General features: G+C 45.4%; 1 protein-coding gene across 10 annotated transcripts in view; it reads right to left on the reverse strand.

Annotated features, from left to right (window-relative positions):
- The window catches only part of LOC1280683 (atypical protein kinase C), a 107,008-nt gene that overhangs the window by 57,539 nt on the left and 30,647 nt on the right, over positions 1 to 18,822 (reverse strand). For 6 of the 10 annotated variants that reach the window (XR_009766594.1, XR_009766592.1, XM_061662640.1 and 3 more), the window contains exons 2-3: positions 7,698 to 8,461; positions 5,635 to 6,115 (exon numbers count right to left, since the gene is read on the reverse strand). The exons of 3 other annotated variants lie outside the window; for them this stretch is intronic. Coding sequence is in view for 5 of the 7 variants with exons in the window: in XM_061662640.1 (XP_061518624.1) it covers positions 5,635 to 6,115; positions 7,698 to 8,192 (976 nt within the window). In the remaining 2 variants the exon portion in view is untranslated. The remainder of the gene's footprint in view (positions 1 to 5,634; positions 6,116 to 7,697; positions 8,462 to 18,822) is intronic. One more of the 10 variants, XM_061662642.1, reaches the window with a different exon arrangement.

Below are 18,822 nucleotides of genomic sequence, written 5' to 3' on the forward strand. Positions count from 1 at the left end.
CACATTGTTCGTACGAGCCTTCAGTTTCTCAACACGCTTGCAGAGCGTGTTTCATCGCCAACGGTACTACACGGGAAGGTGTACTCCATTTTGACCACATGGTCAAGCTCAGGATACAAATGAAAAACAACAACAAAAACCCACCATCACCATCCAACCATAAACCATTTTCATGACCGATTCGCAACCAGCACGGTTACCGCTGGCGTGAACATATACATTCCAACCGTTGGAAAAGCCCATCAATTATTTCTGACTCCTCCGTTCCCTTGACGGGCGGGCGCGCCTCGTGGTTCCACTCACTCACACTTTTTGTTCGGTGGTGCGAACCCGCGGTCGAAGCGGTTCGGTTGATTTAATGCTGATGAAGAGCTATTTAGTGTCGAACACAAGGGACAGGAAACTAAAAGACATACACACACACACAAGCACACAAAAAAACCCCACTCTGAAGTATACCCCGAGGCTCATTGGCCCGACCACAATAACGGTGGAAAATTAATGGCGATGAGCGAAGATTTGGGTTTCACTACGCCATTCGTCTTGCCACTTGAGGCTCCTTTTCAAATAAAAAAAATCGTAATCGAACGAACGGTGTGAACGAAGATCTGACACGGACCACTTTCCATAGGAAAACACACAATAACAGTAACAACAACAGCGCACAGAGAAAAAAACCAACCGGCCTCTTAATATGTTGTAATTTAATAATGAACTTCTAACCGTCCCAGGAGCATTCGCTTCACTAGCGCCGCGTGCTTCAACAGTGGCCTTCGATGGGCTAGTACTAGCATCGGCATATTTTGCCGACCGTTCTTGCGAATCATCAAACAAGCGCGCGTGGTAAATTATTTGTTTTACACGAACGAATTATTACCACTCGATAAGAACGAATGGACTGTGCGCGGCCAGAATGGTTAACTGTCTGGCCGGACGAAGAGTACCGAATGGGATGGCACTGCAGTAGCAAGCAGCAGTGCCTTCGGGGTCCCTTGCTTTTGCCTCTTATCGTTCAGCTGTGGGAGGCTGGGAGAATGTGTGTTTTTTTCATGAACAGAAAAGCGAAAAAGTAACTGTACGCCCCATCGCTATGGTGCCCGTAGCCCGCGAGCCACGGGAAGATCGATGAGCGATCGTAGATAGTATAATAAAATTATGTTTCGAAATAATTAATGATCAATTGGTATTAATCAAACTATAGTAGGCCGGCCGGCCGGCCCAGAGTAGTCTTTTGCACACTCCCGCGTTCGGGTGTAGTTAAGCGAACGGTTATGATTAATTTTATTTTTATTTTCCGCCCTCCGGTGGCAGAATGTCTCTCGGCATCATATTGAGTTATTGGGCAGTTTCGTTCAGCCCTTGGTTTGGATTGAATATTCTCTAACGCTACCGCTTAAAGCGGATGATTCAGTAGCGTAAATGAAACCTCCATTTTTGTTTCAACATTGTACGAAAAAGCTGTGCTTTAGTTGTAATGGCTTCAGAGTATAAATAATATTATAAATAAATAAATGTGATTGAAACTGCTTCACCAAAAGCTCAACAAATCATCAGCATACATAGAGAAATATACACAGACGTACGCAGCGAGGAAAGCGAATAAATAATACATTATTCTAATTTCTCAGAACCATTTCGCGGCTTACGCCCGGCATGATTTACATGCGCCTATTCGCTTGCAAATCATTATTAACTATAACGGTGGCGTGACAACTCAAAAAAAATATTATGCCAAAATTGCCAAACGTGCGAACGGTATGGTTAGACTGCTGAGGAAGAAAAGCAAAGCCTTCCCTTCCGCTGCCAGACTAAAGCCAAAACGGAAAACCCCTATTACGAGCAGAAATGGTGGATGGCAAGAGCTTTTTCCTGCCGCAACCGTTACGTGTCAGACAAACGTCAGCGAATGATTTGCCTGTGACAAATTTCAAAACTTTTCCGCTATTTTAAGGTTTCCTTTTCTCTCCCTTCTCTGAATCTGCCACGCCTAAGCATCGTTTGTTTTGATCTGGAGGGAAACTGTTTTGACAGAGAGCATCGGAGTCTTTTTGAACCTTGTTTCTACCTTCAATTATGGCTACACTCATCTGTATCTATAATAGCAGCCAACAACATGGCGTAGTCCACACAATCATATCAAGCCGTAGAAAAAGGAATCATACCAAACATGCTGATCCTTTTTTATTACTGACTTTATAATAACAACTCAATGACAAAAAAATACAGCAAAACCTTCCTATTTCAAAGACCAAGAGGTAGCTCTCTTTTTTAGGCTTACTGCTTCTTACCCAGTAAACTAAATTGTTGCCCTTCTGTAGCTCTCTATGCACCCTTCCCCCCATCACCAACAACCTCCTACGCATCTCAAGTTGACCTTCCGCACGGGGCCGGTGCAAACCTCTCATTCTCATATTTCAAAGCCGAACACACAAACTTTGGCCGGCCCACGTGAAATGGGACGAATGATTTATCAGCCTACCGGGCTTTTTTTTCTTTTTTGGTATGCCCTACACGCTCAAAAGCGAATATGCGAACAGTAGAGCACCAACAAGAAGCTACTTGTGTAGGTAGCCTTTTTTCTTCGACAAAAAGAAAAATGTAAACGGGAAAAACATGTACTAACAAACGAGCTTTAACCGACCGAAACAAAGAGGCGCGCGCGCGCGCTCGGACGATTACACGTGCGCGAGGCTTTTCGCTTTGTCAAAGCCGGTACGTGTGCGTGTGTCAGTGTGCCGGGACACGTATTTGGATCAAATTTCTCGTGTTTGTCTACAGACGGGAGAGCCCGGAAAATGAAGGACCGATCGTGGCTGGGGAAAAAGCAGTACAACACCGGAGAACGGTACTGTATCACTCGTTTGCCCGTGTCATCAGGGAAAGGCATGGCTTGTGCGCTCTTACACACCGAAACCGGTTGATGCGTGTGAGTATTTGTGTTTGGCTAAACAGCAGTAAGGAAGAAAATAGGTACAAACAAACTAAAAGAAACAACGCACGACCCAGCAATGTGGAAAAAAACAGCGAAAAACGTCTCCTACGTTTTGGGGAGAACGAAATCGACTGTAACGAATAAAAATGTCTCATGTTGTTGCTTCACATTCCCCTACGTCATCTTCATATTTCGACATGGATCCATTTTCACTTCCAAAAAAAAGGGAGGAGGGTAAGAAAAAAAAACAGAGAGAAACTCTCACCCAAGCCGAAAGGGAAACAAATACCATCAATAAAATTTGAATATTTCCCAGAAGCCGGAATTGAGATGTAGACGGGGGGTGGTTGAGATTGAACCAAACGCGCCCTCCAATGCCAAGCGTATGTATGTGTGTGTGTGAGCTTTTCCAGTGAAATGCAAAACCGGAAAGCAACGAACACGTTCCGACGCGAAGGCCAACCGGGTCCCATCAAAATTGCCAATATTTCAATCCATCAACAAGAAATCGGAATGAAAGGCCCCCGGTGGAACCTAACGATGCGACAATTGCCTGTAATGCGGGCAAACGGCCGGAAGCACGGTGCCGTGTCATGCTAAAATATTTATTCCAGCCAAACCTCCACACGTTTTGCGGGCCCGGAGAAGGGCGGGTAATCGTTTTTTGGAAGCGGAAAGGGGATGACAAGAATTTGCAGCACCACCGTTAGGAACAATGGTTTCGCCTCGCTTTCGCCAGCCGCCGATGTTGTTGGTTCGAAGCGTTCCGAAGCTCATTAATTTGGGAAGTTGCTCTGTCAAGGTCGGTGGAGTCGGATCGATTTTTCTGTGTGCAGGAAAAGGGTCGTGTTTGTTTATAATTTGTGTGAAGAATAGAAACAAATTGATTATTAGCTCTCACTATAATCTGTATGATATTTTATCAGTATTAATGAACAACAATAACTAAAAATAGATGTTAAGAAAGTGAGTGAAATTTAGACAATTTCTTATTACTGTTCATTAAAGGACCTTATGCCAGTGCAGACGACAAACGACGAACTGATTCCATAGTTTAGTGGTTAAAGCGCTAGTACGCAGAGCAGTCGTCTTCGGTTCAAATCTCGGAATAGACTCAGCCAGATTTGACGATTTAGTGGTGATTGAAAAAGAATAAACGTATACAATCATTTATAAAGTACGTAAAGCCACAAACTATTTAGGCATGTCACTATTAAATTAGTGCAAATACATATCTGCATTCACCTAACAAAATGTGATTATTTGTACGGGTTTACACTCGATCTTGCCACAATTTAAGGCTTATTTCTTCCTATTCATAAACAGGCAACATTCTTTCGTTGTAAAAGCACCGAAACTCCGTACCCAGTACATCTTTCCAACGCAATAATGTACACAAAATCGGGCATCGAGCATGTGTTCACGCGTGTTCGAAACCATGTTTCAATAAATCGTTCCCTCCTGTGGGCTGGTGTTGAGCTCGAGCTCGCTGGTACACTAGGCGTGTGTTATGTTCGACACATTAAGGACAATACCAGGAATCGGGCACGTGTACACAGGATAAAACCTCCAACCCTTTCCCACTGCTCCAGCTAGCTCCAAGGACTCGTCTGCAAACGTTACCTTTGATATGGGCTGCAACGATCCAGGGACACCGCCAGAACAGCCGGTACACGTACGCACCTATGAAGAGCACTTGTGTGTTTGCCCATGTACTAAGATTTTTGCAATCAAAACAAAAAAGGCTTGTGCATCTCCGTTTTTCATGTTCATGTTACGGCACCACCACTCAGCGTAGTTCACACCGAACGCTAAAGCACTGGAACAGATTACCATTACCAAGAAACAAGTGTTTCGTAACGCTTCACCATTTTTATCGCGTTGCCGGTGAATCATTTTTTCAGGGCAACATCGCACGGAAGAGTATCCACGGAATATTAATGAAGAGACGAAAAAAACACCTTCCAGTTGCAACATTGCAGTCCGATTAGATAGCACACGGAATTGCAATTATATCAATATACCCAAGACACAACTTTTTTTTATATAATAATTTTAATTGCAACAGCTCGTTATTCATCTACATTTTCTCTCTGTGCATGTTTGCAACACAAAACCATTACATAATCTAATAGCAAAACCTCGTCGAGTCGTGTGCTAGGGAGCAGTTCGCTTCACCGGAGCGCAAACGATTGCGCCTCTACGCCGCGCTCAAAAGCTCCACAAAGCTCCTGTGTGCACGGTGGCGTGAAACGCATCCTCAATCCTTCTAGCCGGTATGCTGGGTTTCACAGCAGACCCGGCCACCCAATTCCCGACATCCTCTGTGCATTCGTACGGTGCGCTTTCGTTAGCAACGGACACGTGTTTTAAATTTTCTCCTGCGCTGCTTGTGCTAAGAGCGACCGTTCGCGCGAAAGCGCACGAGTTGTTCGCCCAAGCAGCGAAAACAAACGATCCGCTCCTAAATAAACGGGTACGTGTGTACCGGGGCGGAAGATGGGCTATAAATTTGTCTGCACTGCTAGCTGCACCAGGCAAACCGGGACAATCAGAACGGCAACGCTGTTTGATGACCCGAAACGATTCGAACCAAATGCAACGCAATTCAAGATTGTTCTCAGTTTCGCTTAGTTTAGGTTGAACAGTATTACATTAAAAAAAGTTTAACAATTTTAACCCATTCCAGCACTGACTCTTACCTGTAGCGTACGCCGGTTCGATTTCGTCCTCCGAGTGTAGCTGCGGCGGCGGCACGATCGGTATCTGGACCGGGATCGGCAGCGGCATCCGATCGTAGTGCGAGCACTCGATGTACTCTAGCCGGCCCTGGCTGCCGCCCAGTATGCTGCCCCCGCAAATGCTAACCCCACTACCAACACCTCCGCCGCCTCCCACGCTGCCACTACCGCCGCCGCCACTCCCGGGGCCACCGCCCGGGCTGGAACCGGACCCGGACCCATGGCCCGACCCCGAACCACCGGTCGAGCCCGGACAGGAGCCGACGCGGCTCAGCGAGGGCGGCGTCGCCGACGTTGACATGTAGTGGTGCGTGTGAGGGTGTGGATGAGGTACCGCGTAGTCGCCGGTGTCGCGCAACGACGTCCCGCGGGTCAGCGTGTTGCCCGCCGACTGTATCGAAGGCTGCGTCGCCCGGCAGATGATATCCGACAGCTGATTCGCCTGATGATGATCCACCGAGAGGCACACATTCACAAGAGCGCGCATAGACGACACACGTACACGAAGGGAGATCGAGAACACAGAACAAACAAACACACGCACAATGTGAGCAACAGCAACAGCAACAACAATACACCCGCGGCGGAGAATCATGATCGGAAGCGGGAAGGTGGAAAGGAATAAAGCGAATAACTTCAACACAAATCGAACGAAAGGCGAGTGTTTGGTGAACGTTGGGGGAGAAGCCCCCACTCGAACAAATGGATGAACATTAGGAGGGCAAACAGAACACTAAAAAAAACATAAAAAAGCGAGGAAAACTCAAACAAGGAAGCCCACTGAAGGGAGCCATTGCTATAGTCCAAGGATAAATTAATGCAGAAGCGGGCAGAGATCATCGGGCTAAGCTTGATTTTTTCGCTCTCTCTTAAAGAACCTACTCGCTCGCATCGTGTCTTCTATCTATCCACTGAAACCAAGCTGCAAATTGGCCACGGAAGGACACACACACACACGCTCGCGAAGAAGTAGGAACTGGCGGGGAGAGTGCCACCCACGGGAACACAATGCGTGATTGCATTAGGACTTTCGGTCCGCCCATAAAAAACCATCCTCAAAACCTTCAAGTGCCTCAGCCAGCTTTGGCGGGGCTCCCTATAGTGATGTATTGCTTTTTCGTCCAACCGTTCGACATTGATGAACGATCGGAAAACACACGGTAATGGTTTCGGCTTTCTTTCTAGTTCTAGGGGAGGTTTTTTTGTTTTGTTCTTCCTTTCTTAATACGCCTCCAAGGCTCAAAACGGAGCGGCGCTACAAGATAAACATGTCGGTAATGTCGGATTGCATCATCGGAAGATTATTGACGTCATAGGATCAGCATCGGAAACAGAATCTGAATCACTGCCCGTAGTCTTGACGGATCAAATGGTATGAGCGAAGGACGTTCAATCAACGCACGAAACTCAGCAACTTTGATAGAGTTTGAAATGTAATACATGTTTTAGGAAACACTGGAAGCTTAATTTTGAACTGAGGAGGACCTAAGGAACCTAGGCCTAAAAGATATGCAATTTATTTCTTTTGTCATTTCACAAGAGACGACGCCAAATAGGGTTGTATTTGTAAATAATAAAAGATCCTCCTCCTCAGAGACTTACGTTGAGCTTAATAAACTCGGAACTTGAAGACAACGAGCGAAACATCGTATGTGATATGTCCTTTATGTGGTATGTCCTTCAAACAAATTATAAACAATTTGCCCTAAAAATCCAAAAAAGTAATATCAATTGCATACTTCCAGGCGCTAAAGTCCCAGTATTGCATGACATCGTGTACCAGGACATCGTTTTTTTTTTTCTTATCAGACACTCTCCGCCAGACGCGTAGCCTGATGATCTTACCATCTCGCATGATTGTGCTTGTGGTGGTCATACTATTCTACCAGGTATTAGTGCTTTCCTTGTTTGCAAAGTTTGGGTGCGCAAAAGCTACTGGGAATAGAAATCAGAGTGTACATCTCCTCCCTTCCCCATAGTAAAAAAAGAAGCCCCAGCAGTAGCGCGGCACGAACGTAACAAACCTCGGCACACCCCAGCAGTGCGAGCGATTGGCATCGATCTACCTGTGGACTATCAAGTGACTGTCTACGCGAGAAGGTACAGGGTGTGCAGGGCAGCTCCGGCGGTAGCTGCTCGATAAACTGCGGACTGTGACAGGGACTGTGGCACGGGCTGGAGCAGATTTGCTGCTGTTGCTGTTGCTGCTGGTGGTGCAGCGACGGCTGGGAGCCGTTGCTGCAGATGAGCTGCTGCTGCTGGATCGACGGTAGCTCGACCGCCTGCGGACAGGTGTTGAGCGAAAGGGCACTGCAGTGCATCGACGGTTGCTGCGATTGGCTCGACGCCAGACTGTACTGCTGCTGTTGGTGATGGTGTTGCTGCTGCTGCTGCTGCTGCTGCTGCTGTACTGGCTGCTGGTAGCCTTGGGCCTGATACTGGGTCTGCGGCAACTGTGTATTGCGCCGCGGTGATCGGCCACGATCGACCGCCGTTGCGCTCCAGTATCCCCAGGCCATGGTGACTACTCCTGTTGGACTTGCTTACACCCTTTACAGGTTACACCCTTTAGCACGTGGTTACCAGCAACACCAGCTCACTCTGTAATGATTTCACACGATTTCTTTTCTTTTTTGTCGCACTACACTGCAAACCAGCTTGAATAATGCTGCTTTGCGGCTTCTTCCAGCAATTGTGTGGTTATTTCTTGGAAAGCAACCACTATTTCACACTCTCACACAAGCACAACAAACCCACACGGCCGTTGCTAACGGTTCACTTCAGAAACCTATTGGTAATGTGTAAAAAAATATAGCTTTAGGAACTTTTACCATGCAGAATTGCCAAGGATATTTCCGAGAGTTCCTCCATATCCTTATAACTTCATCTTTAAATTGTCGGGTCAGGCTTTAAACTCGTAGCTCTCTCTCTCTCACACACAGTCTCTGTTTGTTGTACGTCACTACAGTCACCATAGTCAACATGAGCCTCAAACCACATACTTCAAAGCACCTGGACTGACATCACCATCACCATGCGATGCCTACAGCCTACAGATCTCCCCGACCAGTAACAAACGCTGCAACTGGTGGACTGAGGAAATTTAATAACACACGACCGTAACGATCCATCTCGTCTGGTAGCCTTTCCACCAACCCTCTATCCTTCAACTCCCAGCGCAAGAAAATAAATGCAACAGCAACCCAGAGTACATTGTGCAGCCGAAACAAAAATCTCTTCCACGCTGCAATGGCGGCTCTTCCGAACGCGCTTGGCCGGGAGAGTTAACGACAGCCGCCGAACGGAGCGAACACAGTAGCGACGGCGACGTGAATAATAAATATTGCAATAATGATGTGCACCATCTCGTGTATGCAGTACAGTAGTCCTCCCGTCTCTTGCAAACCCACGCCCGTCCTGGATTCACTCAACGCATCATCAAAAGCGAATCCTTACCGGTCGATGGAGCTGTGAAGCCATGCCATGGCACTATGGCGCGCCTCTGCAGCACACAGAACAACCACGGCGCTACTGTGGAATGGTGGCTTTGGCCACACATCATCAACTGTGGAATATATAGCGCCGACATTTTTCCTGCTTCTCCCGTCTCCTCTTCCATGCTGTTTGCATCATTCCAATCTCCAACACACACACACATACACACCTCGCCATCTCATATCTCATCTCAAGCTCAAGGCTAAACAGGACCTGCGGCGATAAGCGAAAGCTCAGACACAGTGACTGAGCAAACCATACCGGGTTTGGCCAAGTGGGACAGACAAGAAACGACCGTAACGAGTAGCTTAAGACTCAATAGAGTAAAAGAAAACACCACGACCAGACACGCGGCACACACTTACACCATTCATTGCGAATGTGTTTCCTTTTACCCTTTTTCCTTGTACAGAGAAGTGATTTGTTGTTTTTTTTTCGACAGAAATTTTCCCTTCCCATCACTGTGTGTAGTAGTGTGCCTCTGTAGAGCTTGTGTATTGTGTATTGCAGCCCTTTCAGGCGCAACGCAGCGCACACGCAGGCTCCTATCAAAAGAGAAGCTCTCAACGTGGCAGGGCGAAGCAGTCTCTCACAGCTTGCAACCGGGTAGCTTCCATTGCTGTCTGAAGGTTATTGACCTTAACCGCGCGAATATAATGCGACTGTTGAGAGCAGTCGTGCAGACGCTCACCTCCTTTCACATCGATACGTTTTTCTTTGACAGCTGACAACACCGTGTAGCATTCACCTTTTCCAAAAAAGGATATCTTCACAGGGATGTATAAGGAATGTAACAAAACGAAAATGAGCAAGTGGATGTTTTGGTTCCAACTCTCGTACTTATTATCAGAATCTTTGTAGTTGTTTCTGCGCTTTACTTGACTGAAATATCCACACCTAGAGCATCATATATCGACAACGTTTAATCGAATATCCCCACCACATATATAGGGATTTGATGCTTCACAAACATCAGAACCATACTTTTATGTGACTTTACTCAAGGTTGAGGAGCGAAAAATCGACTTCTACAATGAGCCATGGGGCTTGAGTCTTACACTACGAAGTTTGTTAAATAACAACTCAACTTATTTTAATCATAATTTTGAAATTCCGCACTTACAACGAATTTTTCAACGAACCTGTGGGGCAAAGACAAATAAACGTATCAAACACTTTCAAGGCATTTGGCAAACGTCTTCTTCTGAACTTCCCTAAGCACCGAGTTACAACAACATTCCCAGTCAAAACAATCCGAAAACATTTATATTTCAACTCTCAACACCCAACCATTGGACCGCAAGCAAACGCAACGACGACGACGCCGTCAGTGCCAATTGCAACTAGTTAATAATTTGCGCCACATTCTTTCCCACCCATCGTTGCGCCCTTTTCGTCGCTTAACGATCCACTTTTAAGACTTTACTAATCTTCCGTCTTCCCTGCACGGGCCCAAAGCCCTCCCCCACAATCCGATTCACCCAGCGAGCGTCTACGAATTGCATTGCATGCAAGTGCCACGCACACACACCAGCACCACACAAACTTCAAAGTCACTCGTCTGTTCGTCGTCTGTTTGTCCTTGCGGCGCACACGACACACTCGACTCGACGAATTCCAACGATTCCAGCAATCCCAACGATCTGCTCGCCTCCTCCCAGCTGTGACGGTGTCGCCGCCGTCCCATTTCAACGCCAGAAACAACATCATACATCGTAGCACCACCAGGCGTAGACGGAAGTGTGTACCACCAGCAGTTTGTCCTTGCGCTTGGGTAGAAATACGTACTGCTGCAGCGGCGCTACATACGAGCGAGCGTAACATAATTTACATCTCTATCGCGCGTCCTTCAAACGCGACACACACACACAAAGAGCGGAGAAATAGAGACCGGTTGACCACAACAAAAGGACGCCCCAACACGTACACACAATCCTTTTTACCAACGTGATGCATTTTTACTAGCTCGTTGGCGGAAAATTCAGATTTCACCCAAATGAGACGAAAATTTTGAAAGAGAAAGTTAACATATCGTGTGTATTTTGTTAAAGTATTGTCTAAAAGAAAGACTCTTTTTCACACAATTCGTGCTCTGGCTTTTTTGCGGTGAAAAGAAGGAGCAAGGCATGGAGGGAGCGAAAGCAAAATCAATCTATAAACAAAAACAAAAAGGTTGTTTATTTATACTTCAGAGTGAGCCCATGGGCGGGTTATGATTTGCGGAAATAGAACGCGCTTGCCTTCGTTCTTCAAAAAGCTTGCCACGTGCAGGGGGAGCGTAAGGTCAAGGGAAAAAGGATGCATGGCACGGGATGGCCTCACAATGGCCTTGTCATTCAAACGAAAATATGGCTGGATGAGCTTTTGTCGAACACATGTGCAGAAGAGAAGCACAGCGAAAGCGAGGAGCATGTGTACATGTATTTTCGTTGTGTCTGATGCAGCACTCCCTGGTACAAACCCTTTATGTTCAGACTCATAGCAAGCATATTTTTAGCAACAGTTGTAGTGAGGTTCCTTTTTTGTGGTTGCAAAAATGGTTAAATTATAAGCAAATACAAAGCAAAACATATTCAATCCTGCAAAACCATGGTTCATAATTTACAAACGATAGATTTTACAAGAAGCCACCTCGTTATGGAAAACCCGTTAAAATTCATAAAACAAAGCGTTAAGTGCTACTAGAGACCGTCCAACCGAATAGCACAACTGTATGTAACCGAATTCAATGCAAATAACCCCGCCATTAACCGCCCCAGCCATGCCCGCATTCGACTGCCGGTTAAACACTTGCGCAAAGTTTAATCTTTCCCTCGCACCTTACACCCCATCGCCATCAACAGCCCACGGTCCCTCTCCCCTCCGTAAAACATAATGGAACACATGAAGTGCTGTTTCGGTGCCACTCAAGCATCATCGTAACGCTGCGGGCATAAAATATGAGAGAGAAAGCGCCTAGAGGGTCCTGTTTTGGTTGTGCCGCTTCTTCGGTCCCCTTTTTTTGGTCTAGCACCAACACACACACATGCACTTGTTCTATGTCTGAAGTTTCCGCCACTTTCGAGTGCCTTCAAATGCCCTCACTGCGAACGCGAAACTGGGGGAAAGTTCATTTGCGCGAATTAGCCGCAAGGGAAAAGCTGCTTCACTATTACCCCCTTTTCTACAACAAGTTTGTAGATTTGCAGGCGCGCGAGTGTGTGTGTGTTTGTTTAGAAGGTGAAAAGCACATAATTTTATGAATTTTAACAATCCTTCCCACATACACACCTACACCACACACTAGACGAATGCGTCTTGTTGAAAGGTTCAACAAAGCGAGCGTTCGTTCGCGGAAAGCTTCTTGCGTAAAACTTAACGCTACCAAACCCAAAATGGTGGTCGGCTAATGGGCGACCTGTACTTTGGGGGGGCTGTAAGAAGAGTTGGTGGTGTAATCTGCTCTAAAACGCGAAGTTCACAAGTGTTCACAAACCGGGTACACGTTGCTAGGTACATCTTGCTATCACTCTTACGGGTAATGTATATTCAGCTCGCGCCATTTTGTGCTCTTCGTGCTATAGTTTAAGCAAAAATCTCTTGGAGCTTGCTACGATCCTTTGGTATTATAGTACAGAATGACATTTCCAACTAAACATTAAGATTCGACAGACATAATTAATGCAAAAGCTTATTTGAAAGCTGATTTGTAACAAAAAAGGTCCTCATAACAAGAGCTAATTAACCTTGAAAAAGAAATGATACACATAAATGAATAAATCTAAATTACTCAAGTACACACACAAAAAACGACAGCCCTAAGGCTCAAGTTCCAGCAAAGATGCTGCTTCTCATAGATTTAATTCGATTCAATTTCAATTAACGAATAATTGAACTAAATTCCCCTCCTAACAGTTCGATCGATCGATGGGAGCCATTCGTCCTGAGTTTAGTAGAGAAGCGGACAGAAGAAGAACAAAAAACACATACCAACCCACACCGACACCCGAATCTGTGGCGTCTCCAATCCGACGAGATCTCCCAAAGGTGCAAAATCGATTCATCACCGCGTCGTCGTCGTCGTCGTCTCTCATGTCCTGTAAATTCACCCCACCGGCTGTGGGCTGGTTCGCGTCCTTCGCCGCAGATATTCCAGCTGCTGTTGCCGCCACATCCAAAACCCACAATGGTCGTTGTTTTAGCTGGTACACGGTAATTAATTACATCCCCCACGAGAAATTCTAACCATTTTCCACCCGGATCCCGGATCCACCGAGTTTATCTCTTCCGTTGAATTTGCCCTCCCACCCGTCCACTGCCGCGCGCACGTCAATCGTCAAACCAGCCGATCCAACATCATCTTCATCACATCCCTGCCCAACAACGCCGGCGGTCCGACCGGCGGAGATACTAATTAGTGGCGGAATGAGCTTTATCCGCGCCACATCTCCCCCCTCTCTGCCAGCGTGCTGCGCAAAAAGGCAATCTCTCCAGCGCTCTTGCCGAGGCTCCTCTTTTTGACACTCCCTGCAAACACACCTTTCCCCTTGGACCAAGCGGCTGATCAGGCTCCACCATTTTGCAGGACCGCCAGAGATTCGACCGATTGATGGAGGGCATCTCTAAAACCCTAACAAGCTCCCGCCACTCAGCTCGGTGGGTGTGTGTGTGTGTGTGTCCGGGCGATGGCTTTTTCCCATTTCCCTAACACCCGGAGTTCGAAGCCATTAGTGATTAGCGGCATGGCGCAAAGTACCCGCGCTGACACTGAGGGCGATAATAATGGGTTTGTGTGGTTGTGTGTGTGTGTGTGTGTGCTGGCAGGTGTTAAAAGTCGAGCAGATTTCGTGTTTGAGGACGGATTGGGATACCATCTGTACCTGGCATACAGCGTTTAAAGTGAATGCAAATTGCGATTGAATTTCCGTTTTGCCTTGTGTGGACAAATCGAACAAATTCAAGCTTGAAAGAAGTTTCAAGATTCAAGTATTACATCAGTATTATGTTTCTAGATCTTTATTTATGATTTATTAGTTTTTTTGTGGTTTTTAAAAGCCATATCCTAAGTATCATATTTACAGACCAAAACATCTGCTCTCACAAACCAGGAAACGTCTCAGCAAAAACAACATTATCTACGTCTAATTGTGTAAACTGAAACTTCGCTCCTACCACGTTCACCCCTCTCCTGTGCTAGACAGAGTTCGGCACAGTTTTTCGGTGATGTAAAAACGGGTGCAAACGAACCACAAAGTTTAATCAGCTACCGGCTGGGAGGGAATGGGTTCGAGCGAGTCGGGCTCCCACGCGATAGTAGTCCCGCGAGGTTGAGGTTATGTTTCAGAATTAATTACTACCCATTTGCCTTTTTTTTATTTTAACTTGCAGCTAGTTGCAGTTGGCACCGTGTGCTCTAATGAACGGGGAATGCACGAAGAGGAGAGAGAAGCGCCATTGTATGAGTTTGCCCTGTGCTCGGCTCCTCTTGCTAGGCACCATTTATCAACTTTGGCTTACAACTGCCTGTGCTCATGAATTTGCTAAAAACTGGTTTTTTGAGTTCCATTTGTCTCCTCATTGTGTACATCGCATCTTTTTTTGTGTGCGACATCGGTAATTATGTGGTTTCGCGAACAATATGTGACCTTTTTCACGAAGCGGTAGCCACAAAAAAAACAGGACAATCAATGCGAGAGAAGTTTTAAACGATTCACTTTAAATTCTAATATTCGTCCAATGTGCTATTTCTTGCCAAATTCGTTTAAACATGGCCGAGAGCTAGCTGCTTTTGAGTACGGTCAACAGCCAGCAGCCGTAAAGTATTATTATAAAAGTATTATTATTAGCATCCATAAACTACCAAACCGAATATGCCTGCATGAGGTCAAACAAGATGCCTGAAGCCAATTTCAAGAATTGCAACAAACAAAAAACACATTATAATTTATAATCCTAAGATAACCCGCAAACTGTAAAAGACCACCATAAACACTGTTACTTTATGGCGAGCTTTGGTAGTCCCATTATTTCTTTTCCTTCTAACAAAATCGACACACACACACACAAAATGTAAAACGAAGGTTTATCGTATCGTACAACAGTTTCCACCGCATTGCGATCGCATTAAATAACGAAATAGTGCACAAAGAAGGGCACAGCAGCCCTCGTTCTAAACGAACCCCAAAAGCACCGCATTACAAATAACACTGAGCGGCTCTAAAGCATGTCCCTTTGATTGAGCTTTGTAGGACAAGTTCTTGGAAAACGTACGACCACATACACGTTTGGGATGGAAAACGGGCTTACAATAATTTTCAATCATTTTCATATTCCTGTTCTTGAGAATAGGAAACAATAACGGCTTGGAAAATCGGAACACAGATATTATGTGGTAGTGCGTATCGTGCCGCATAAAACAATTCCTAGAAATAACGTTTCAAAAGCAACCAAAGCATCATGAAACTAATAACAAAATATCTTACATTGCCACAAGAAATTTATTGTTCTTTCAGTTGATCGTTAGCTCTTTGAAATTGAGGCACAGCGATATCATTTCCAGCGAAATCCCACATGAGAACAGATATTGCCAATTCGGACGATTCTATAACGGGGGTTTTTTTCGAGGCCATTCTTTCATCCAATCAGGCCTTACGTAAATACGCCTCTCAACAGATGCCACGGCACAGTATTTGGTGAAAACTTTAAGCGAATGCAATTTGCAGTCGTCCCTTTCGCGGCTAAGAAAAATCAGCACAAAGCTTGATGTAACACAGCTCTTTTTGGTCAGCATCTATTTCCCGTTTCAGCCACACAAGTCAAGAAAAAGTTTCAAAACTCCTGCAGTGCATGAAATAACCCTACCAGTTGAGAACAGTGTGTTGTGTTCCTTCGGCACAGCCTTCGGGGTTACGTGTCCTTCGCCCGATCATGACGATGTGTGCCAATGTTATCGCCAAACAAAGTCATCGATTTGGCATCGAAAAGTCAGCACTTTCCGTACATTCCACTAACTCTCTCCCTCTCCCTCTCTCTCTTGCAATCTCCACATTTGACTGTTTTTCTCGCAAAAAGAGAGAAGCTACACTGCCGGAACCGGGAAAAACGGGGAGAGAGGGGAAAACACACTTGACCTAGTTGTGTGTATGAGTGTGCATGTATAGGCACACCCGATTGCTCTGCTCTGGTGGCCGTGCCGTTTGCTTTGCACAGTGCGAACGAAGGCCTTGGAGGCCAAGCGCAAATATACTAGACACGGCAGCTAGTTATAGATCCAGCGGCTTCAAAACCGGTTCGCAAATACGCCCTCTTTCCGGGTTGGGACGTAACGTATGTGCACAGAAGAAGCGTATGATTTTAAGTGCCTATTACATATCATATTTCTTCACCGGTTTGCTTTGGTACAATGTTTAGCAGATATAGGAATTGTTTATATTTTATCGATACTGTTTTAAAGCTTGTTTTTTAGATTTTGGAGAGAATTTGGTTCAGAGCGACTATTGAGAAATAGACGGGAGACCCTCAGTGTCATAAACTACCAGGCGCATCCATCGCACGGGAATCAAACGCAAATGAATTTAAAATTCAAAATTATTTAAAAATGTATTTAAAAAAATATTAAACAGATTACAAAACAAGAATATAATTCATTATGCTTATGTTGGTGCAATGAATTTACTATTTCTTAAAAAATAAGCACAATCGATAAATGGTCATCTAATCGAACGAATCCCACAATGACGGTAAATAATAAAATACGCCTAAAGAATTCTTCACCGTCCTATGACATCATACTGCACTTTCGTTCTGTGCTCTTAAAAAAAAACCTCCGTCTTTTTCACAAGAATCCATAAAAACGAACAAGATACAATCTCCATACATTTTTGGATTTTATATCCCTCCCGGGGATAGATAGGGAGACAGGGAGAAAGAGAGAAGCTCCTTACATTCTTCGCCCCACGCTTGCCACCACGTGCAGCCGTGGGCGGAAGGATGGAATCGAAACGTGCCTAAAATGTTGCTACCCCTTGGAAGATTCGCCGGGTTCGTCGTGTGTCTTCGTGCCCGGATGCACGGTAAAATCTTGCCCGAGAACGGAAGCTTCCGGAAACTATAGGGAATCAATTTGGCAAGCTTCAAAGGAAAGCGAAGAGAGAGAGCTGGCCGAGGACAGGGACGATACAGAGCATCCCGGAATGGATCCCTTAACCCTTACCCTAAATCGTTAATGTGACAAGGTGAGTGCCGGGGGTGTTAGCGATCCATTAGAAAATGGACTTGCAGCTTTTGGACCACTGCGAAAGCTCCCCTCTATCCCCCAACAACCACCACACCTTAACAACAATGGGTTGTTTCTTTTCCTTCTTCTATTCTTTATTGTTATCCCTCTCCTTCTTTCACTCCGATTTTCTTTTACCAAATAGCATCGTAATACAGAATTTAGCCCTATGCCTCAATTTGGCATGACAATTGAAACCGGAAGGCACGTCAGGATCTGCGGATTTGCCCAGAGAAAGCACCCATTTCCGGGCGAGAACGTTTTATGCTTTACCGTTTCTGAGAGTGTTTTCCTGTTTTTGTGGCAAACCAGTATTTAAATAATTTATAATAAAAAAATAATTTGTATACCTTGCACCACTTAATTATGTTAATATTATGGCGCCATATACACACCGTCCCAATACTTTACGTTCAGTTGATACGGTTTCCGCATTGCACCGACTGTTGATGGTGATAGAACAGAAATACACTATCGATTGCATATTTTATGTGTATTTCAATCACGAACAAATGGTTTACACAAAAAAGCGATACGCCGCAAACGCACATTAAGCACTCACACACACACACATACAACTGTTTGTTTATTCGCACGTAAAATCGGTGAATGAGCATGGCTGCAGCATTTTCGTCGTCCCATTAACGAGCATCGCCACGCGACCGTCCGCCGCTCGTCACGGCGGGTCACACACACTTTCGAACGGGTGCAAATAATCATCATCTCATCAATATTAACATTCCCAGCGAATAAATCATGCATTCCTCTAATTCACAGTTCAATTTCACGCATGTTCACGCGAAGCCAACCACGGCACCACTGAGATCCTCTGCTCGGAGCTTGTGACGGTTGTCGGTGACGGAGGACTCGTGTATTATTTGCTGTGGTAGGCTACAGTTGTCCCATAAAAGGAAAACCCCCTCCGTATAATACTAAAACCATAAACTAGGGAAAGGGGAGATATTAAAGTCCCAAATTTCATTTCAATCCCGTCCAGCCCAGGGATCAATGGGAATTGTTTCGCAATTTTCTAAAGTGATACAGAGAGCACAGCCGGACACGGGCACACGCCTTTTAATTGCCCCACCATTGGAATAGGTTCTCCGTGGGGCATCGGACACAAAACTCCCATACAAAAGCAATTATGATACGGACGATTAAATTTGAATTCGAAAAACAAAAGCGTAAGCATATCGGCCGGCGATAGCGGTAGCAGGCCAAGCAGAAGCAAAGCGGAAAGAGGACGGCGTGATTTAAAGTGATCCAAATTTGCTTGCGTCCAGCGAAAACAAAAACACACTCTCGCTTGAGCTAAAAATAAACCCTACTACCAGTAGCAAGGAAAGGCAAAAAAAACCCGAAACAAAACCATTTATCTTGAGCAAAAGTTGCTTAATAAA

This window comes from Anopheles gambiae, chromosome 3 (genome assembly GCF_943734735.2).
Source record: "Anopheles gambiae chromosome 3, idAnoGambNW_F1_1, whole genome shotgun sequence".
Lineage (NCBI taxonomy): Eukaryota > Metazoa > Arthropoda > Insecta > Diptera > Culicidae > Anopheles > Anopheles gambiae.